The sequence below is a fragment of the Garra rufa genome, chromosome 13 (genome assembly GCF_049309525.1).
Source record: "Garra rufa chromosome 13, GarRuf1.0, whole genome shotgun sequence".
Lineage (NCBI taxonomy): Eukaryota > Metazoa > Chordata > Actinopteri > Cypriniformes > Cyprinidae > Garra > Garra rufa.
Window position 1 is genome coordinate 20986484 of NC_133373.1, and position 20980 is coordinate 21007463.

Sequence of the window (20980 nt, forward strand, 5' to 3'; positions counted from 1 at the left end):
AACGACTGAATCGTTTTAACACCTCAATGTATCGTCATGAACCGCAGGATTTAATTTGGTTTTGTCTGTATGTTTTTTGACTCTCAAAGCTGTGGATCCCATTGACTGCCATTATATGTCTGACAGACTGCAATGGTTTGAGTTAAAAAAATAATTTTTGTGATCGACTGAAGAAACAATGTCACCTACATCTTTGATGCCTTGGGGATAAGCAGATAAACATCACATTTTCATTTTTGGGTGAACTATGTTGTATTAGTGGTTTGAAAGTGTTTATTGTACTTGCGTATCTTCCTTGGTGGATTAAAAATGTCTCCTTTAAATTATCTGCGTTATGCATCTTTTTGTGTTTATTCTTAAAAAATTGCCAATGGAGTAAGAAAAATAAACTTTATTTAAGACATATTCTCTGAAAATAATTGATTAATTTATTTTGTTTTAAGCATGTTTTAATATTTAATAGATACTGATAAAGAAAATGTTTTTGCTGTCTTTAAAAAACTAATACTACAAGGTGTGAGGAGAGAAAGGAACAGCAGAAGGCAAGAGTGAGAGCAGAGGGAGGGTGAAATATTTCAGATAGAGTTCTGTGTGAGTTCTGTAGAGGAAAGGTGTGTTTGGAGAACAGACAGAGGGGAGCTTTGTGTACCTCTCTCAGACAGGTCAGCTCTCTCTTCCTCTCCCTCTCTCTCTCTCCCAGCCTTCCTTCTTTCCCTCATTCTTTCATTCGGGGTGCACAGAGCTCTTTTGCAGGCCGTATATGATGCTATCACTACTGTGCTGTGTTCTGCTGCTCTTTCTGAGTCAGGTAAGAGCTACCAATTTCATTCTCTCTTAACAATCAAAGCTTGACTATAACCAACAGCATCATTGTCTGTCTATTATGACTGGCCTTAAATATACACTCATAATTTGATGCTAATGAAAGTTTTAACTTGGCTTTGAATTTCTATATTTTTTTGGATGTTAACTTGTTGTAGTTGATTGTTTCTTAACATGTAGAGTATAGCATGTAAAGACTTTTTAGTTCATGTCTTGAGAAGAGCATTTTAGAAGTAGCTGTCAAAGTGCTTATGACAGGTTAGTTTCTGAGTGATGTAATGCAAGTCAGCTGCTATTTAAAACCTTGAGATGATGTGGCCTGTTAAATTGCATTTTATACAGCATTTTCTTAAAGAAAATCCTCCTCAGAGATGGTTTACGAGATGTTCATGACTTTGCTTTGGCATGTAAGTTCCTATTGTTATTTCAGTTTGACAAAATGAGCACATTCTGTAAATTTTGACAGAAAGACTTCAGATTTTTGATTTGACCTCTGGTGACCCTGGAAGCACTTGTGTGAAAGCGATGGGCCTGCAGTTAACCCTACGGTACAGAAATGATATAGCCCATATGATAAACAGCCCTAACTAACTACACTGAAACCTCTTTGTTTAGATCTCTGACATCTGGGTCATACTATATATTTTAATTATTATATGAATTACATTGTTATAAAATAAAATGATTGATATAATTGATGGAAATGGAATCAATCAAGCTTTGACGAACAGACTGAAATTAAATTATTCATATGTGACCGTGGACCACAAAACCATAAGGGTAAATTTTTTTAAACTAAGATTTATACATAATCTGAAAACTGAATAAATAAGCTTACTATTGATGTATGGTTTGTTAGGATAGGACAATATTTGGCTATTTGAAAATCCGGAATCTGAGGGTGCAAAAAAATCCAAATATTAAGAAAATCGCCTTTAAAGTTGTCCAAATGAAGTTCTTAGCAATGCATATTACTAATCAAAAAATTAAGTTTTGATATATTTACGGTAGGAAATTTACAAAATATCTTCATGGAATTGCTGCTACAAATATACCTGTGGTACTTATGACTGGTTTTGTGTGTGTGTGTGTGTGTATATATATATATATATATATATATATAGAGCAAGTCTCTTAATATTCAAAATACAGCTTTTGAACTATTACTAGAAATGACTACAAAATAGTAATAATGATATGTCATACACATATTATGTTCCCACATACCATCTGGTTAACTAAATTACAGTACCTACAGCATGTGGACATACTGTCATTTGCGCTGACGTTGCCAGTACTGTCTGTGTTGGGTAATAGTTTAAAAAAACATCAAGCTCTAAAATGTTCAAATGAATATTGTTAAACTGCAACCAAATGTATACCATTTTCTCATCTGGTTTGTAATATTTAATAAAGAATCAACCTTACACTCTGGCAAGGCTTTTGGGGGTAATTTACCCAAATGAAAGTAAAGAAAGATAAACTGAAAAAAGTAAAATGATATGCTCACGTGGTACTTAAAAGCAAGAAAATGAAAGACAGGGGTGTTATTTATTTGTGTCAACACTATAAATGCAGCTGGGTTGGTTGATGTTTTTCTTCCATAGGACGCTATAACAGAAGCGCAGTCAGTAGAGCTGTGTGAAGGGGCCGCTTGTTGACATCGGGGTTGGATTTTTCCTCTGTCAGCCTTTGCATGACGATTTGCTGCTAAAATCACTGAAAAAGCCAGAGAATTACAGTAACACAGTGCTTAAAGTGTCATGAAAGGTGGGAAGGTGGAGGTGATTGAGTATTGAAATGCAAGTGGCGCATTTCTTAGTTTTAAAAATAGAACCCAATGACAAGAAACTCTCAAGCCTCTTCTTTATCAGACAATACTAACAACTATTATGAATAAATCTAATTTGTTATTAGCAAGCATATTACTACCATATTGACTGTTTATTAGTACTTATAAAGCACATATTAATGCCTTATTCTGCATCACCATATTTTAGATCCCTTAACCCTACCCTGTACCTAAACTTACCAACTACCTTATTCTTAATAAGCAGTAAATTAGGAGTTTGTTTGAGGCAAAAGTCATAGTTAGTATTTAGCTAATAATAGCTAATAATTTTAACATTCTAGAGCTGTTGGTAAGCAATTATGAAAACTGAAGAAGCACATTTAAAATACAATCATAATATCCCCATCCCTTTAAGGAGCACTACAATCTATAAACCAATAACACGTCAGTTTAAAAGGATAGTTCCACCAAAACTGTAAATTTTGTCATCATTTACTTAACCTCATTTCATTCTAAACCTGTTTGACTTCTCTCTGTGAAACAGAGAATTTGTGGTTTACGACATAGCCTAATCTTCTATGAATCTGAAACATTTGTTTGTGCCGCTGGCAAGTCCAGCTCATTTTAGTGAATCAGGTTGTTATTTCAGTCCGGTCTCTGTCTCATATGTTTGGAAAGTTTGATTCATCGTAGTGAAACTCTCTCTATATATAAATCCTCTCACATGGAAAGCTAGAATCATTCTAGTGAATTGGTTTGGGCAGTTTTTGTAAATGAACAGATTCCAAAAAGATTCACGTTTCGAGTCCCTACCAACCTTTATAGAACTCTGTTCCAAAAATTAGGTAGTGTTCTATTTATTTATTTATTTATTTATTTATTTATTTATTTATTTCTACCTGGTCTCATGACAAAAATGTACCTTGGGGCACTTTTTCGCGAGATGCGAAATACATACCATAAATACATATCACTGCAGTTTCCAAAAAAAAAAGAAAAAAAAAGAAAAAAAAGAAATGAACACTAGAGGCAGTAAAACTCTGGCATCTTTTATTCCTTTTTTTACACAAAGTATGATTTACAGAGTTTGATAAAGCTTAATTTTCACACAGTTACTGGAAGAATATTATATTATGACTTAAAAACAATTGTAAAATGCTGGGTGATTTAAAAACTGATGCTTTTGAATGTTATCCAGATTTCATAGCGGTAGGTTTGTTCGGTAGCTCACGCAGTATGGAAATATACTTGAGGGGTAAAGAGCTAAGGTTTGACAAAAGAATTAAAATCTACATACAATAGAGATTCAAATGGCATCACCAAATGAGTTTTCATATCGGTTTTGCATTTACTATCGAGTAGGTTTAGGGTTGTGTTTGGTGTAGGGCATATTTCCAACACGATAGAGCATTAACTTTTAGCAGTGGACATTTATTTTCGAAACTGCTGTGAAACGTGCAGTAAGGTATGTAAAAACGGTACAGCTAAAAAGTACCCAGAGGTTTGTATTTTCACGAGACTGGGTTGATTTATTTACATTTATTCATCTTTAACTCTTTAAGTTTATTTTTGTCATCCTAATTTAGATTGTTCATTCAAAAATCCATATTGATCAAATAGCTATGCTCTAAACACATTAAGCTTGATATTAATTAATATTTTACAAATAAATTAGCTCACAGAGTATCTTTATTATATTTATGCGATTTCATGATATCTTTGATTCCAGGGTCTTATTTTCTTTTTGCATATTGCAGGGTGCTCACAGTAGAAAGGAGCAGCGGGAAGCGATGGGCCTGGTGGAGAGGAGGCAGTTCTGTAGCTGGCCATGTAAATGTGGTGTCCGGCCGCTGTGTGCCGCTGGTGTCAGCTCCATCTTGGATGGCTGCGGCTGCTGCAAAACCTGTGCACGGCAGATTGGGGAAACATGTAACGAGAGGGACGTCTGTGACCCTCACAAAAGCATGTACTGTGATTTTTCCAAAGACCAGCCACGTTTTGAAGTTGGCATCTGTGCTTGTGAGTGAGCTTTTTATGAAAAACCCTGTGTGGTTGTTACAATCAACATCACAACACTTTAAATAAGAACATTTGGTAACACTTTAGTATAGGGACCAATTCACACTGTTAACTAGTAGATTATTAGCATGTATATAGCCTAAATAATCTGCACGACCACATTCTACATTCCTAATCCTACCCAATACCTAAACTACCTTACTAAGTATTAACAAGTAGGGAATTAGGAATTTATTGAGGCAAAAGTTGTAGCTAAAGCCACAATACGTAAGATTTTTTTATTAAAATATCCAAAAACCACTAGAACAGCTATATATTTTGCTGACTTGAGTACTTACATCCATGGATATAATTTCTGCCAGAGTCCCGTTGGATTGCATCGACTGTGGGGATGAAGACAGCAACTCCCATGATTCCACACTCAATCACGGCGTCATCAAACTACGCCTTTGTTTCTTATGTTTTGAATATGCACCCTCTAGCAGCGACAACTTATATTTTGTGCCTTTAATGGTTTGTTAATAGCGACAATTTAACCTTAAAATAAAGTGTAACTGAACATTTAACTGAGAAGCTAAATTGTTTTTACAGAATACATTGGAGTAATAAGAATCCTTGCACATGACATGATATGATATGCTGAAAAACTATTCTGACCACAAATTAAGAATCTATTCCCAATGTGTTTATTTTGTAGCCATATTTAAATAATTTGTTCTCTTGTTTTAGGTAAATTGTGGCCTATTTTTTCCTCATTATCACAAATGTATATCTTGAATTAAGTTTTATTTTTTGTACGCCATAGTCAATCCTGCATATTTTTGCAGACATGATGGGGGTTGGTTGTGACCTGAATGGGGCTCACTATGATAACGGACAGGCCTTCCAGCCCAGCCCACTTTACAAGTGCACTTGCATTGCTGGAGCCATCGGCTGCACTCCCGCTTTCATCCAAAAGCCGGCTGGAATGTTGAGTCCTGCTGCTCTCCAGGGCGGCTTGCCAGCAGGACTCAAGAGCAATCAAAGCCCCAAACACCAGCAGGACACTACCTACAGGACCATGTCAGGTAAGTGTGACTCTGTGTGTTGAGACACATATGATTTTATTAGTTAATATTATTTTTCACCACCCACACAGGTTTAGTTTAGTTAAAAATAATTAGAGGTGAAGAGGGTCATTACACTTTGATGAAAGGTCATGAAAACAACAAGACTGAGGATATTAAGAAAGTAACTGCTGTAGGTAACATTTTGATTTCATGTTGACTTAAAGGGGTCATGAACTGGATTTGTTTTTTATTTTGTACTGTTCTCTGAGGGCCAGTTATAATAACTGAGAAGTAATGCACCATTTGCTGTCCTGTTTTTAACTCTCTCTGCAGACACTCTGTTTGTATAGGTTGTAGACTCGAATGTAAACGCCTACTGCTATGATTGGCTATTAGCGTAAATTCATTCCTCATAGATGGGCGGCACTGTGATTTAGGTTTAAAACGCATAAATAACTCAAAACATATCAAATGATCTGAAATAACAGAAAAGGCAATAGTGACCACGTAATGAAAACAGTTACTCACACTTTTGTTGCGACATCACTGTCAGATCCAATAGTCTGCACAGCATCGTCTTTTAGTTTCAATCTTTCTAAAAATACTGCGTCAAACTGTGGCTTGTTTGTAAATTAATCAGTGGTAAAATAAAGTAAACAAAGTACCGAGTTCTTACTGACGCGGTCTGAAACTTCAATAACAATAAACTTCATCCACTCTTTCCTAGCGTTGGGATCACAGTAAGGCAAAGACTGTTTTTTCCCACAAATTGGCACTGCAAAGTGTTTTGTATTCGGAGCAATCTTTATTGTTTGGTTTCTGCATAGACCTTCACGTTCGCCTCTCTGGTAATATAATAATATAAGCTGTTTTTAGACTAACAACAAAGTTTTGAGTCCTGAAACTTACAAGATGTTTTTTATAGTACAATGACTCTTACATGTCAAATAATCAAGGGAATTTTGGTTTCTCAGTCATGACCCCTTTAAAAGGAATGTTCCAGGTTTGATACAATTAAAGTTAGAATTTGAATAGTATTTGTGGCATAATGTCTGTTATCAAAAATATGGAGTGTCTATTTACACTTTTTACACAAGTTTAAACTCTAAAACTTACTCTAACTCTGGTTGAGTCTGACAGAATTACAAAAGTAACATCTCAGTTACATATGTAACCTTGGTTGCCTTAACAGGCAACAATGCGTTGGCAGCTGACGACTGTCTGAAGCCCATATAGAAACACACCAATTTATTATCTGCTGACGCTGATGCCACCCTCCCTGAGGTGCCAGATTTGTGTCCATACACTTTGTAAATGTGCAAGGTGCAATTCAAAGCCAAGGAAGTACTAAAAATTGGTATGCTTTGCCCTCAAAAGTGAACCTGAGAAACCTTTGTTTCTAAATGATGTTTAGACAACATCAATGTCAGTATATGTGTACTTAACACTTCTACAGAGTGTAGTTCAGTTGATGCAAGTCTAAAATGGGTTGCAGGCCTCATTCTTTTTAAATGCTAGAAAGTGCTAGTGGTTAAAGCCAGACGCCCTCCTAGAATGAGTCACTTCCTTTATGACTCCTTTCTTCAAAAGAGAGAAGATCTCCTGTCTCAAAACCAGGCTTTCCCTCCTTCTACAGCTCAGGATTTACCATGTCCTTAAGGACATCTGCTTGGTAGGCCTGCAGAACCGTCATGGTATGCAGTGCCGCACCAGCCTGACTGGCAGCCAAACAAGATTTTACCAATCAGCACCAAAGCTGCTCTGCATGACTTGTACGTGAAGCCTCTCCACAGCATGCGAGACAACTTAAAGCAGCTCCGGATATGGTTAGAAATGCAGTGCCTCCTGACCACTAGAGAGCAGCTAAACCGCTGCTGAACTCCTCAGAGCTAAAAGGCAGTGGTCATAAGAATGTCACCCAGAGACCACATCCCATGCTTCTGGGCTGGGACATAATAACAACATCTTTATGAACAAATTCAACCGGTGAAATAGAATTAACACGCTCCAGTGAGAGAGAGAGAAAAAGGACCCACAGAGCTTTACCATGAGTGTGAAGGGGTGTGGCCAGTTCCCTTTTTTCTTAAAAAAGTTGGCAGAGAACTAAATATTTTTAAATACTTTTAAAGCACTTTTAAAGTGCACACAAGCAGCAGAGCCATTAGGTGCAGTATGAGCTTGATAAGTGCCCAATCACTTGACACACTTGCCGTGCGTGTCCTCATTTATAAAATGAACACAGCACAGAACATACTCCTGAAATAACATTGTGTTCCTGTCAAGAGGCATTATTCACTCAACGAGGGTGCTTTACATGAAATCTAATCCTGATGCACAAAGAAAACTCACAGCCACTGGCTAAGATAAATTGCTTCCTGAAGAGAAGAAATCTGAGGAATGATGCCACTCCCTTTTAAGGTGCTGGTGCAGTTAATATTGCTACCCATGCTTAAAACCATGGTTCCTATCCTGGACCTTGGAGGACCTTTACTGATCAGCAGGTTCAGTTTTGTTAGTGTTAGGGCTGGTGTAGGGGTGCAGTTGCAGATGGTACAAAGAGCCCAGAAGTCGTGATATGCCAATAGATCTGTCACATTATTAAGTTAAAACAGTGCATGAGAGTAGATTCTGTGCAAAATACAGCAGTATTTTTGCAGCATTTCAGCAGTAATATTTAACCTGCCTGCTCCAAATTTTGTTCATTGTAAGTGCTTTACTGTGACCATTTTTAATTTGAAATTTAAGCTGTTTGTGGTGTAGAAATTAACTCAAATTTAATGTTGATTCGGATATAGAATCGAATCTAAACTTCAGGGAAATCAATTTAGAATTAATAGTTTATATTTCCTGACCGGTCGTCCACCGAATCGGTCAAACCAATACACTTTATCAATTCCAAAGTCTATTCACGCTCATTGGCAGGAGCGTAAATAAACTTAAATATTAATTTGGGAAACTAAAGCCAGGTAGCTTGATCTAGGCAAAATAGTACTTTGTGAACACAAAAGGCAAGACAATTCTCTCAATGAAAACAATGATTTATTGAAAACTACACTAGGATTACAAAACTAAACTACTCAAAACACGAACACATACACACACATTCACACGCACACTCATACAGTTTCAGAGATGGGATTTTATGAATTTTGAGAAAACCCAAGACTTGTTATATTACTGTTACTAGCTTCTCAAATCGCAACCTCAGAAAATCATCAAGCAGAGATCTAACTTAAACAAAACGCACCAGATTTCAACAAGAAATGGGAGACCTTGTTTACTTGCTCTTGGCCGGAATGGGGATTCCGTCCTGGCTGGAGGCTCGTCTCAGCGGATGCCCTGGTTGGCTGCGTGCTAGTCGGTCTTTCGGATGACGTCTTCGGGAATTCCTCAGGAGCTTAGAGTTGGGCAACGTGAGTTGCTCTCAGAGTTCGATTGGCGCTTGGGTTGCAAGGCGCGTAGGCTCTGAAGATTCAAACCGGGATGCGGAAGTCTTTTGCAGTTTCTTGTGAGTTCTGGAGGGCAAGAATGCCTTGTAGTTGGAACGAGCAGGCGATCTTCGGCAGAGAAAGTTTAGAGTCTTTCAGGATGTTTCAGGGCTCTTCTCGCTCAGTTCAATCAGTTCAAGTCGGCACTTCAAGCACAATTCAAGTCCGCGCTTCAAGCACAATTCAAGCCCGCGCTTCAAGCACAATTCAAGCCCGCGCTTCAAGCACAATTCAAGCCCGCGCTTCAAGCACAATTCAAGCCCGCGCTTCAAGCACAATTCAAGCCCGCGCTTCAAGCACAATTCAAGCCAATGTTCTGGTTCGGGCCATTAGGTTTTAAGGGGTCTGTTAGACACGACCCTGGGGCTTGAAGACCAATGGCGTTGCCACGGGGGCGGGGTCATGTTTGATGCAATTCCTTCTGGCATGTGACTTATTAGGACACAGATTTATCTTCAATTTGGTTATCGATTATCATAAACTACTGCAATGCATACAATATGAAATTCTCATTCACTCAGACAACCTGCATTTGTCATGATCGTTCAAACATAGGATTATAAGGTTACACATGGAATACATACTTAATACTGGGTTAATTAAGGCACACAAGGCATAGTAAAGTACACGATTACACGGCACACATTGAACATAAAGGAAGGAGGGTATCCTATCCCTTTACATAGTAAGTTCGATTGATTGGAATAGCGTTCTTGGTTTCTTTTTTTTTTCTGTATCATATTTGTTAGCAGGTAACGCACGTAGCGGGGGTTCAGTTTCGTGATGTGTGAAGGGAATTCTGAGGGGGGGTTTCACAGCAGGAAGGCTATCCTGTGATCCATAATTTTTCTTAACTTAATTTGTTAACTCAAGTCACAAGTGGACAAACGGTCCGTTCTTTGGAGGGTCTCAGAAAGGGGGGGAGATGATCCCGCAGATTTCCCTCTTCCTGTGTCAGCGAATTCTTAGTCATGTGTTCGGTGAAGGTGACAAATCTCCATTTGTTTTAATGGGTCTCTCAGCACAAATAGCTAGTTGTTCATTTGATAGGATTATCTTTTATTGCTGCTTCGTTTCCTGGGCGATCAGCAGACGGAGGTTTGGCGTAGACAAAGTGGCACCCAGTGGCTTCGCGCCGTTTTGGCAAATGGTTCAGATAAGAGAATCTTTGAACTTCCTTGGAGTATGGAGATTTGATTCGTTACTTGTTGTTTTGCGTAACTAAAATCCTACATAATCCCCCTCTTGGCTGGCGATGTTCCTGGTGCAAACATCGGCAGACACTGGAACAAGAAGGCAGAGAGAGAGAGAGAGAGAGAGAGGGAGCAAGGCACTCACAAAACACAAACAACATCTCCATCACTCGCTGAACTCTGGTGCAGGGCTGTAGCTATTGACTGGTAGGGTCACGGTTATTTCAAAACGGTATATGGGATCGTTGGCGAAGGCAGTATGAATGGGGCGTTTTTCTTTGGTCAGTTTTAATAGTCAGTGGATCGACGGGGCGGCATGGGCATGATCTCAATTAGATTCGTCGCGTTCTCGGGCTCGAGTTCGGATTCTGGTGTGGGTTTTTCGCGGCGAAAAATGCGTGGAACGCCGGAGGTACATTTATTGAGAGACTCTTGGACCGCGCTTACTCGTTTGTGGAGGAGGAAGGCGAGGGTTAGAGTTACAGCGTATCCGACGATGGTTGAGATGCACAATGCCGTGTCGGCGGCGGACCAAGACCGAATAATTGGGGGACCGGCGGGTGGAAGGCGAGCGATGGCTTCCAAAGCCGTGTTAACGGGAGTTAAATCAATTAGTTGCAATCCTTCTACCTTGATCCTTTCCTCCAAATGAAGGGTTCATCTTTCTTGAGGAGAGATGTGAGTGGTCGTGCAATGTCAGAATAATTTTCAATGAATTGTCTCGAATAGTTGCAGACTCCCAGGAAGCTTCGCAGCTCAGTGATATTAGTGGGGGGTTTTATGGTTTGGATTGATTGAGTGCGGCTGGATTGCGGTTCGATTCCTTCTCGTCCAACAAGGAGGCCGACATAGTTCACTTTGGTTTTGCACCATTGGCCTTTGTGGAGTGCAATTTTGGCACCTGCTGTAGTCAGCTGATTTAGGACGTGGTCGATTTCCTTTAGATGGTCTGCCGCGTTGGTGTTCTGCAAGAGCACATCATCAACATAGATTATGTTGCCTCTGGCTCTGGCATCAGGGCAGGCTTTGTTTAGAAAGATGTTGAATTCAGCTGGTGAGTTGGCATAGCCGAAAGGACACCGCGTGAAGGTATATTGTCGGTTGCCAAAATTGAATGCCAGCTTGTGTTGGTCGTCTGGATGTACGGGAATGGTCCAAAATCCGGAGGCAACGTCCATAGTGGATAGGATCGTGGAGCCTTTGATTTTGGGTATTTCTTGGTCCAGTTGTGTCATGGGCCATCGTGACAGGGGTACCTGTTTGTTCAGTTTACGATAGTCAATAGTAGGCCGCCATTTGCCGTTAGGCTTGAGAACTGGCCAAATAGGTGCAGAGTATGTGCTGTTGCAGGGGCGGATGATTCCCTTTTCTAGCATGGAGTCGATGATTTCTTGTACCGACTCATATGATGCGATAGGAATTTTGTACTGGCGCACATATGTGGGTGGTGCACTTGGGTTTGTCGGAATGCGCACGGTGTGGATGTTGGTTAGGCCACAGTCCAGAGAGTCCTTAGCAAAGGAGTCTTTGTATTTATGTAGGACTTCTTTGAGTCCCTGGCGCTCAGCGTCGCAGTGGAGGGCGTCTGCTTCCTCCAAGATCTGTTGGATCTGTGCGTTGAACCCGGGGTAGGGTTCATCTGTGGGTTGTGTGTTTAAAGAGTTCTGAGCCATGAGGGTCACTTGTTCTGCTTGTGCTGTCAGAGGTTGGGAGGAGACAGCGTAGACTGCCAGGTGTGTGTCATCGGTCAGCTCTGAACGACAGACGCTTTCTTTGGATACAGGCAGCACAGATGTGATGGAGATAGTTCCATGCGGTTTAGTGAAGACTACGGCATCGTCCTCTTCGTCTGTCAGCAGCTGGGCTGGTATGGGGCCTATGATAGGTACTGTTAGCTCAAAGTCATGGAATTCTTGGCTGATGAGCCATCCCACGTGGCTGGCTTTAGAGAGTTTGATGTCTTGAGCCGTGCAGTTGTTGACCAAGACGTATACGGAGCGGGATGACACTTCCATGAGGGGCGTGGCTTCCAGGGTCAGACCTAGCCTTAGGTAGGTCCTGGAAGGATGGAAGAAACCTAGTTTGCTGTTCAGAGCTTGTCCTGGTCGCATGTTCAGGCGGACGCTGACGCTCTTTCTGTAGGCAGGTATGGTGACTTCCTGTTCGTTAATCATGGCACAGGCGTCCGGCACTGTCTGACCAGATTGAAGGTTTTGTAGGTTGACAGTGGGGTTCAGTCGGTGTGACGCCGGGGCCCAGATGATGTCATTCACCGTGTCGATGCAGGCGTTGAGTCTGACAATGATGTCGGCTCCAACATATAGTTCGTGAGGCAGATCAGGGATTACCAGGAAGTAGTGGCTTAGCAGCCGGTTGTTCCACTGTATGTCTGCTGCACAGATTATTTTGGAGGTAGCCATTGTTGTTGATTCGGGGCTGAGAGGGAAGCGGCTATGCTTGGAAACATGTGGCAGGTGCTTTTGTCTCTGCTTCAGCGTTTTGAAAAGGCTTAGACTGATGGCTGAGATCTCTGTCCAGAGAGCCAATACTGCATCGGACACAGGAAGGTCCTGGATGTTTACAGCAGTTCTGATTTGGGGAGGACCTGAGGTTGAGTCCCACGTCTGTAGTGCGCAGAGAAAAGGGTCGAGAGCTTTGTTAGTTGCAGCTGGACTTGGGCTTGGCTCTGACCTTGACCTTGCTTCGTCCTGTCGTAGACGATGGTCGGTGTCTGTGGTTTGACACTGCGGTGCTTGTGGGTTTACTGATTGTAACGGGAGGGGCTCGCGGACCTGTGTCCACATCTTCAGGTGTTTAAAGTCAATTAGAGGTTCAAAGCGATTTAGCAGGTCTTTCCCGATGAGAAGTGGGTAGGTGTTTAGTGGTGAAATGTAAACTGGGTGGATGAGATCCATTGGTCCTACAGTTAGCTGGATCGGGGCCACGTGTTTGAGTTGCAGGCCCGTGTGTGAGTATGCTTGGAGGTTTAGTTCACACCTTTGGAGCTTGAGGGTGCTGTTTGCTCTCCTGTTTCTCTCTTGGATTTCTTCCAGGAGTTCAGTTGACATTAGAGTGATGTCTGCCCCTGTGTCCAAGAGGGCTTCCACTTTGATGTGGCGTTCGATGATGATGGAGAGGTAGAACTTTTTAGCTATACCCTTCTCGATGAGGTCACCCAGAAGTTGAGGCACTGGAGTGTGGGATGAAATGGGTAGACTATGGAAACTGGTTTGGGTTTCTTCAGAGGCATGGCAGACAACCAGAACGGCACTTTCGGGCACTGTGGTGGTATCGTCAGCAGGTGGTGATGGGCAGCTGCTAACATCCCCCGTGCTAGGTGTTAGGTCGGTGTCAACCGCTGGAGCGGGGTGTTCAGGGTGGCTTCCCTGTTCACCTGTGGTTGAGATAGTTGCAACATTTTGAGGGTGAGGTGCATGGGTGCTTTGGTCTGAGGTTTGTTGTGTCAGGTGGGTGCTGTCTTGTTGTTCTGCCGCTAGTCAGGCCGAATCTGGTTTTTCTTTCTTTTCCCATTTCCGATCCTGCTCTCTGCTCTGGAAGAACTCTTTCATCATCAATTTTAACAGCTCTTGAGAGTCAAGACTAGTTGATGTCTTTTGCTCTTGTACAGTTTCTGTTTGGGTTCTTTCAGTATGGAATCTCGGTGGGTTTTTCCGACGGTTTCTTGGGCTGGTGGCTCCAGAGCGTGACTGTCGTGTCCCGTTGGACCCTCTGTTAGAGTCCCAAGATCCTCTGCCTGAGTGTTGCGAGTTCCATGATTTTTCCCATCGACTTTCCTGCTGCCGTGGCTGGTTCCGCGATCTCTCCCAGCGTTGTCCAGTTGATGACTGTCCATCCCAGCGGTCGTTTTTTTGTTTTGGTCGGGTGCCACTTTGGAGGTTCCGTTCCTTGTTAAGTGAGGATGACTTCCATTCTTTGAGTCGTGGCTTGACGCTGTCTTGGGGACCGGCGCCCTCCAGTGCCATCCCTTGACTTTGCGTGTTGATGTCAAGAATTGCGGCAGGTTTGGAGCCCTTTTCTGAAGCCATTTTTTGCTTGGCGTAGGCTTTGTGTGCCAAGTCTCGCAGTTGCTGAGATGTCATTGTTCGTGGGCATGCTAGGACGCCAAGGTGGTGGCTTACCCCAGGATGGAGATTTCTGAGGAAGAGAGTTCTGAAATTCTGGTCCTCTTCCATGCCCGGCTCATTGCGAGCTCCGAAGTAAGATCGTCTCAGTCGGTTGTAATAAGCTTGGGGCGTTTCGTGACGACCCTGCTTGGTCTCCAGGGCGGCCACCAGTCCTTGCTCTGATTCAGGGTCTGCGAACTCTTTGATGAGGGCTTGGCGGAGCAGATGGAAATCAGTCTTTGTGTGTGAAGGCTGTCGGTCCAAAAAGCTCCGTACCTCAGGGCTCGAAGTCGATCGCAGAAGATAAAGTCTGTCTTTGTCCGTAACATTGGGTCTCATTTCTAGATGAAATTCTAAGTCTTTCAAGTAGGCGTGGACGTCTTGAAAACCTTGAGCACTCGGGGAAAACTTGCTTATGTTTCGAGCCAGCTTGTCGAGGTCTTTTAGGTCCAGTCCGTGCGATGCTTGCAGGCCGGCCCGTGGAAGTTCTCGTAGCTTGGGTGTGAGGTAGGTCTCTTCGGAGGGAGCTGGTGAGGGTTTTGAAGTTGCTCCCTCCCCCTTTTGTCCACGTGAGGTTCCAGGGACGGGGGACCCGGGCCTGCTTGGTAGGGGTGAGGCCGGGGCCAGTCGGGTCCTGGTTGGCTCAGGACGCAGCTCATAAGCGTGTTTGAGTTCATCTCTGACACTTTCAGCTTCTTCCTTTATGTCGTCCAGCTGTTGAGTGAGGTAACTTAGTTCAGTCCTTGCCTCGTTCAAATGAGTTTCGAGGGCTTTAATTCTGCTGTTCTTGTCTTTGAAGTCCAGTTGTGCCTTTTCTAGTAGTTGTTCGGCGTACTGGAGCTTGTCGCTGACTTCCGTGTAGGCTGCCTTTGCATGTTCCATTTCTTGGGCGGTGGTCGCCAGAGTTTCTTTCAGTTTGTTGATCTCCTCAGTAGTTCTGGGGTTCGTTCCGTCGGACCATTCCTGATGGTCTTGAGCCTCCAGTTCAAGCTGTCCGATGCGTTGTTGTGCGCTTTTCAGCTCCTGCTGGAGATGGGCGGTTTGCCTGTCACTCAGTTTGAGGGAAGCGATGAGGGTGTGACTCAAGGAACCGGTGATCTTGGCTAGCTCTTTGTGTCCATAGCTTTGGCTGGGATCATTCTCCATGATGCCTGTTATGTTGTTGTCCAGTTGGTCTTGTGTCTGATATTTGACAGCTTCGGCGGCTTTGGGTAAGAGGCTGTCCGTCATGGCGCTTAGCCAGATTTCCAAGTCCTCCCAGTGGCCAACGGGGTCTGCGGTGCGAGACATGTTTTGATGCCGCGAGGGGAGACCAAACCACTGACTGACACAGACCTGAAGGAGAAAGAACAAACAAAAAAACAAAAAAACAAAAAGAGAAACAAACAGACAAAACTGGAACAGGGGTGTGAGTGTAGTGATGTCAGATGTAAGTGGTGTCAGGTGTAAGTGGGGTCTGGGCGCGTGGTATGGAGGTGAGCGTGTTTCTCCCCACAGGTGGTTCGCTGGTGTGTAGTAGAGCTCTTCACAGAGGACCCGAGACCCGAGGACCCGGGACCCGACCCGGGACCCGTACGGGTTCGGGTCTATATTTTAAATGGTTAGCCGGGTCCGGGTCGGGTCCAAATCTATTACTTCGGGTCCCGGGTATGTTTAACTTGTGTGTAATACCCGAGTCGATCGGAGAACATCGCACCTTCCAGTGTCAGTCACCACTTTGCACGTGTTTTGTAACTTGCATCTTTTAAAATTATGATAAGAAAAGTGTGAGAAGGAAATAAAAAAAAAAGAAGAAGATTAAATAAATAAATAAAAACGCGTGTCGCGTGACCGCAGCAGCGAGAAGCAGAGCGCAGGAGGAGTTAACGTAAACGGGCGGTCGGTGATCATGGATTCCTTCATGAGTGATGTGAAATAAAAAGCCTTGCACATTTATTTATTTCACATGAGCAACAAAATATGAGATCGAAAATGAACAGTCACATTAATGTTGTCTGTGATGTTTACACTGCATTAAAATAACGCGCATGAAATGTTTCTATGGCAACCAGAGCTGGCGAATTTTACCAAAGACCAGAGCCATAGAGAAACTCTGCCAAATACTATAGAATACCTTTAAGGCCTTAAAGGGACTTTGCTTTTACTCTGCCATAGTACTCATAGCATTCTTTCTTACGTTTATAATAATACGGAAGAACCATCTTGTTATATTTTAATTTTTTGGTCAGGCTCGGCTCAGAGAGCACAGTGATAATAGAAAATATGGTGGAAAAAATACACTCTTTTCAGAATAAGCTATTTACGCTATCAAGCTGTCTCGTGCTATACGTGCGAATTCCTCCTTTAAGTTTCATAAGATGACCACTAGGTGGAGCTCTAAACATATGTTTTGTATTGCTTTATCTTACTGAAGAAGATACTGTTATTGAAGATGCACGCAGTAAAGTTTACCGCATTCATTGTTTTGTGCCTTTTTGGAAAAAAAAAAAGTGTTTAATTATAAATTAATAATATTAATTAATAATAAATTAACTAATAAATAAAACACTTGCGCCGAGTCTTTATTACAATCTGCAAAAGTATCGTTATTGTAGTTCAATGGTCATTCGTCACCGACCGTGACCGCGAGTAGCCTGCCCTAAATTAAAGCTGGAATAGTGGATTAAAAAGGGTCTTTCTGTCGGCAAGAGAGAAGAACAGCCTAACATGTAAATGTACTGAAGGAGGTCTGTATGCAACGCTACTAACAGTAGTTTACGCCAAAATAGTTTTGTTTTTTTCCTTCGCAACTTATTTATAGTTAATAACAGTTTGCTGTGCAATATGTGCCGATCGGGTACAGTCGGGTCTGTGTCTTCCCAGCCGAGTTCGGGTCCAACTAGTACATTTAAGGTATATTTCGGGTCTTCACGGGTTCGGGTCCCACTTTAAAATAAAATACGGGTCCGGGTCGGTTCCGTCCAGGACATTTACGGGTCTCTTCGGATTCGGGTACGAATTTTTGGACCCGTGAAGACCTCTAGTGTGTAGCCTCCAGCTAGTGTCGCTTGGACGAAGGTGAGGGGAGGTGTCACGGGTGTTGTAACTGAAAAAGAGAAAAGAAACAGAAAAGAACACACAGCAGGGCCGGCGTGGTCGGCTGCTCCTCCTTTTCCTAAGACAAGAGAGAGAGGAGACAAAACAAAACACAAACTGTGCACTTAGGGAAAGGCAGTAGGAGAGAGAGAGAGTGGGGCTTCGCCACGCCTGGACTATGATCGCTATTGCAGCTGCCTCCGGGGGAGAAAGCGTACGATAACAATGACAGTGTCGGCCTTGCAGCTGGTAGAAGTGACACTGTACACCAAACAGAGAGTTTCTGCTGACGGCTTCACGACCGGTGCCTATCGACCTTTGCTGTGCACAGTGGGGCCTTATCTGTGGTAGTTCAGATGGGGAAGAGAAGGGAGAGTTAAACACGAGTTTAAATGACAACCTTTGGTTGACTGGGTATCGATTAATTGTCTTTTAACAGTCCAAATTCTCTGCTTGCATGATTTTCACAGGCACAATTGAGGAAACAACAGGTCCATCCCAGAGGAGAACGGTTAGAAGGAGAGAGAGAAAGGAGGGAGTGAGGGGAGAGTTATCCAATCAGAGAGTGTGGTTTTGCTCCCGCCCGTCTAGAAATGTGACCGGTCCCACCAGGGAGCTTTGCTTCACCGAATAGATTTATGTTTACATTCAATAGTGATGGTTATAAGACTCGATTGTGTAATACTTGTTAGTGTTTTAATCAGTGGTTGTGATCAATTAATCAGTACAAACAATTGAAGTTAAGGATAAGAAGTGACTATTGATTGAGAAATACTTAGTTCTTGTTTCAAATCACTAAACGACTGTTTCTGTTTTACAATTTTGAAGATCTCATCAAAATCAGTCAAGCCACCGTCATGTTACTGCTCAAATGTGCATCATATGACATATGATATGAGAGTGGAAGAACAACAAAAATAAAAATTTAAAAAAAAAAGTTTTATTATAAAAACAAAAATTTTTTTTTTATTGTGATTAAACTTAAAAATCAAAAGTGTTAAAAATTATAAATTAAATCAATTACTTGATTAATTAATTTAAAACCTAACGTAAGCATCAATTTCAGAATTAAAGATTAATAATCTTAAAATTAGGAATTAAAATTTTGCAATCGCAGTCCAAAATTTAAAGTTCAAGATGTAAGATTTAAAAGAAAAGAAGGAAACATAACAAGAAATTAATCTTACATAAGTTTTCCACTTGGAGATGACAGGTGGTGACCAAACCTTAATAATGTCTCATTAACTTGATTACTAATGATCAACATCAAATCAAATCAAAGAAATGTACTGTAGCAAGGAGATGTTGTTATTTATTAGTATTGATCAAAGTAACCAAATTAATCGGCTTTAACCTGGTATTTGATTGCAAAGCTCTCCGCTTGGGGTATTTGGGACAAATACGCACACAGCAGGGAATGGAGCTTTAAAATCAAATACATGCAAATAGACAAACCACAAACTATAATGTAATTTCGAGATTCTATAATAATATGATATAGTAATGATAATGATTCTGATGGCTGGTTACAGTCGCATCAAGAAGGGACTTAAATTTAAAATGAAATCGTCAGTATTCCTGTCAGATGGGGAGAGCAAAGACCAAAGGGAATCACTGTGCAGTGATATGAAGTTATGAACTTTGAGAAGTGAGAGCCAGACAGTTAGACAGAACGTTCAGCAGCTTGAGATTAAGTCACTCAGAAAGCGTCACACACACTGCTTCAACTGTTACGGATCCAAAACAATCGCTATGTGCTAACTGCTATTCCTCAAAGCTAATGACTGTTACATCGGCTTGAATTAGCTTTAGCTAGCTTAGCTGTTTACAATGTGCAAGGGCGAACTGCGCCTGCGCACCGAGACTTTACCCGGAAAAGGTTTGTTAGGACTTCCGGGCCGTTTCTATGGCTGCGGAGATACAGTCAGCATGAAGTTCAGCAGTTTTAAATACCATGCATGAAATGGCAGCGCATTTCGGATTTGCACAACAAATAAGCACTATTTAGATTCTCATCTTATGGCACTGGATCATCTCAGCTCGTTAGAGTGAGGCACATTTATCCACAGCTTTACTGCGAAAAAATACACAAATTGTGTGCCGTTTTAAACAACACACAGCACATGTGGCCTGAACCATTTAATTCTATTTGATTAAGGTTTCACAGTACTCCCATAGAACTGACGCTTGTGTGCTCGCTTTACGCGGCGCGTCTCAAGTTTACTAGTTTTAAGCAAATATTTGGTAAAAGAACGTTAGTTAGCTATTCTAGCGATCTTAAACGTGGGAGGTGTGTAACGTTAGCCTAGTTGAAAACAACAGTGGAACACGCACCGCGTTGCCAGGCTACAGAGCTCTATTTAACAGAAAAACAAGGAATTCGCTTACTTTCCTATTCTTTTGTCGTTTAATCTGTAGTTTAAATTCTTTAGAAGACAACTCGAGGCACACTTTTCACTCAATCCAAACTGTAGCCACAATAAAACTTGTTAACACAATAACTGTTTCACTATCTGGTCTATTTCTTTCCGGATAAAAATAGCACAAATACATACAGAATGACTTGAATTTTATATCACAAAGTACAATATGCCCGCTACATTCACTCCACCATATGTAGAAATTAACTCAAATTTAATGTTGATTCGGATATAGAATCGAATCTAAACTTCAGGGAAATCAATTTAGAATTAATAGTTTATATTTCCTGACCGGTCGTCCACCGAATCGGTCAAACCAATACACTTTATCAATTCCAAAGTCTATTCACGCTCTGTCACAGTTCTGTCAGTTCATGTCTTTGGTTTATCCCATTTGTTTTCCCCCCGTTGGTCTGTGTCATTTGGTTTAGCCCTCATCATTATTTCTAGCACCTGTCCTCGTATCATTAGTCATCTGTGTCACCTGTGTCTGTTGATTAGTGTGTCCTTATAAGTCTGTCTGTTTCATGAGTTCAAGGTCGGTCTTTATTTGATGTTATTGTTACATGTGTGTGGATTATCCTGCCTGTTCCTGTCTGTTCCTTGAAGTAGATATTAAATATAGTGTTAATTGTTGATTCTCGACTTCGTCTCGTTCATCCAGCACGTCTGTCAGGTAACAGAAAGACCGACCGAAACAGTTTTTTCCGGCACCTTCCCCTACGTTTATTTTTTCGTTTTGTTAGCCTCAGTGTTTTGTTTTTTGGTTTTGATTTTTCTTCATGGACCCCACCGTTCTCCTGATCCTCCTGAGGCAGGGGGAACGCTCTCTTGAGGACCACACACGTGAGTTTCTCTTCCTGGCAAACCAGTCACACTTCCCGGATAGCAGCCTATGCGTCCACTACAAGTTAGGACTGAATTCCACCACCAAGGCGCTGCTATCCGGGGAGGGTCCTCAAGAGAGCCTGCCGGATGTCATCGAGTGGGTGTTGGCG

The 20980-nt window shown here is 41.9% G+C and overlaps 1 protein-coding gene across 1 annotated transcript in view; it reads left to right on the forward strand.

Moving 5' to 3' along the window:
• Positions 1 to 760: 760 nt before the first annotated feature.
• The window catches only part of ccn6 (cellular communication network factor 6), a 48917-nt gene continuing 28697 nt past the window's right edge, over positions 761 to 20980 (forward strand). Inside the window, exons 1-3 of the mRNA XM_073816446.1 lie at positions 761 to 808; positions 4372 to 4633; positions 5461 to 5700. Of these exons, the coding sequence (XP_073672547.1) occupies positions 761 to 808; positions 4372 to 4633; positions 5461 to 5700 (550 nt within the window). The remainder of the gene's footprint in view (positions 809 to 4371; positions 4634 to 5460; positions 5701 to 20980) is intronic.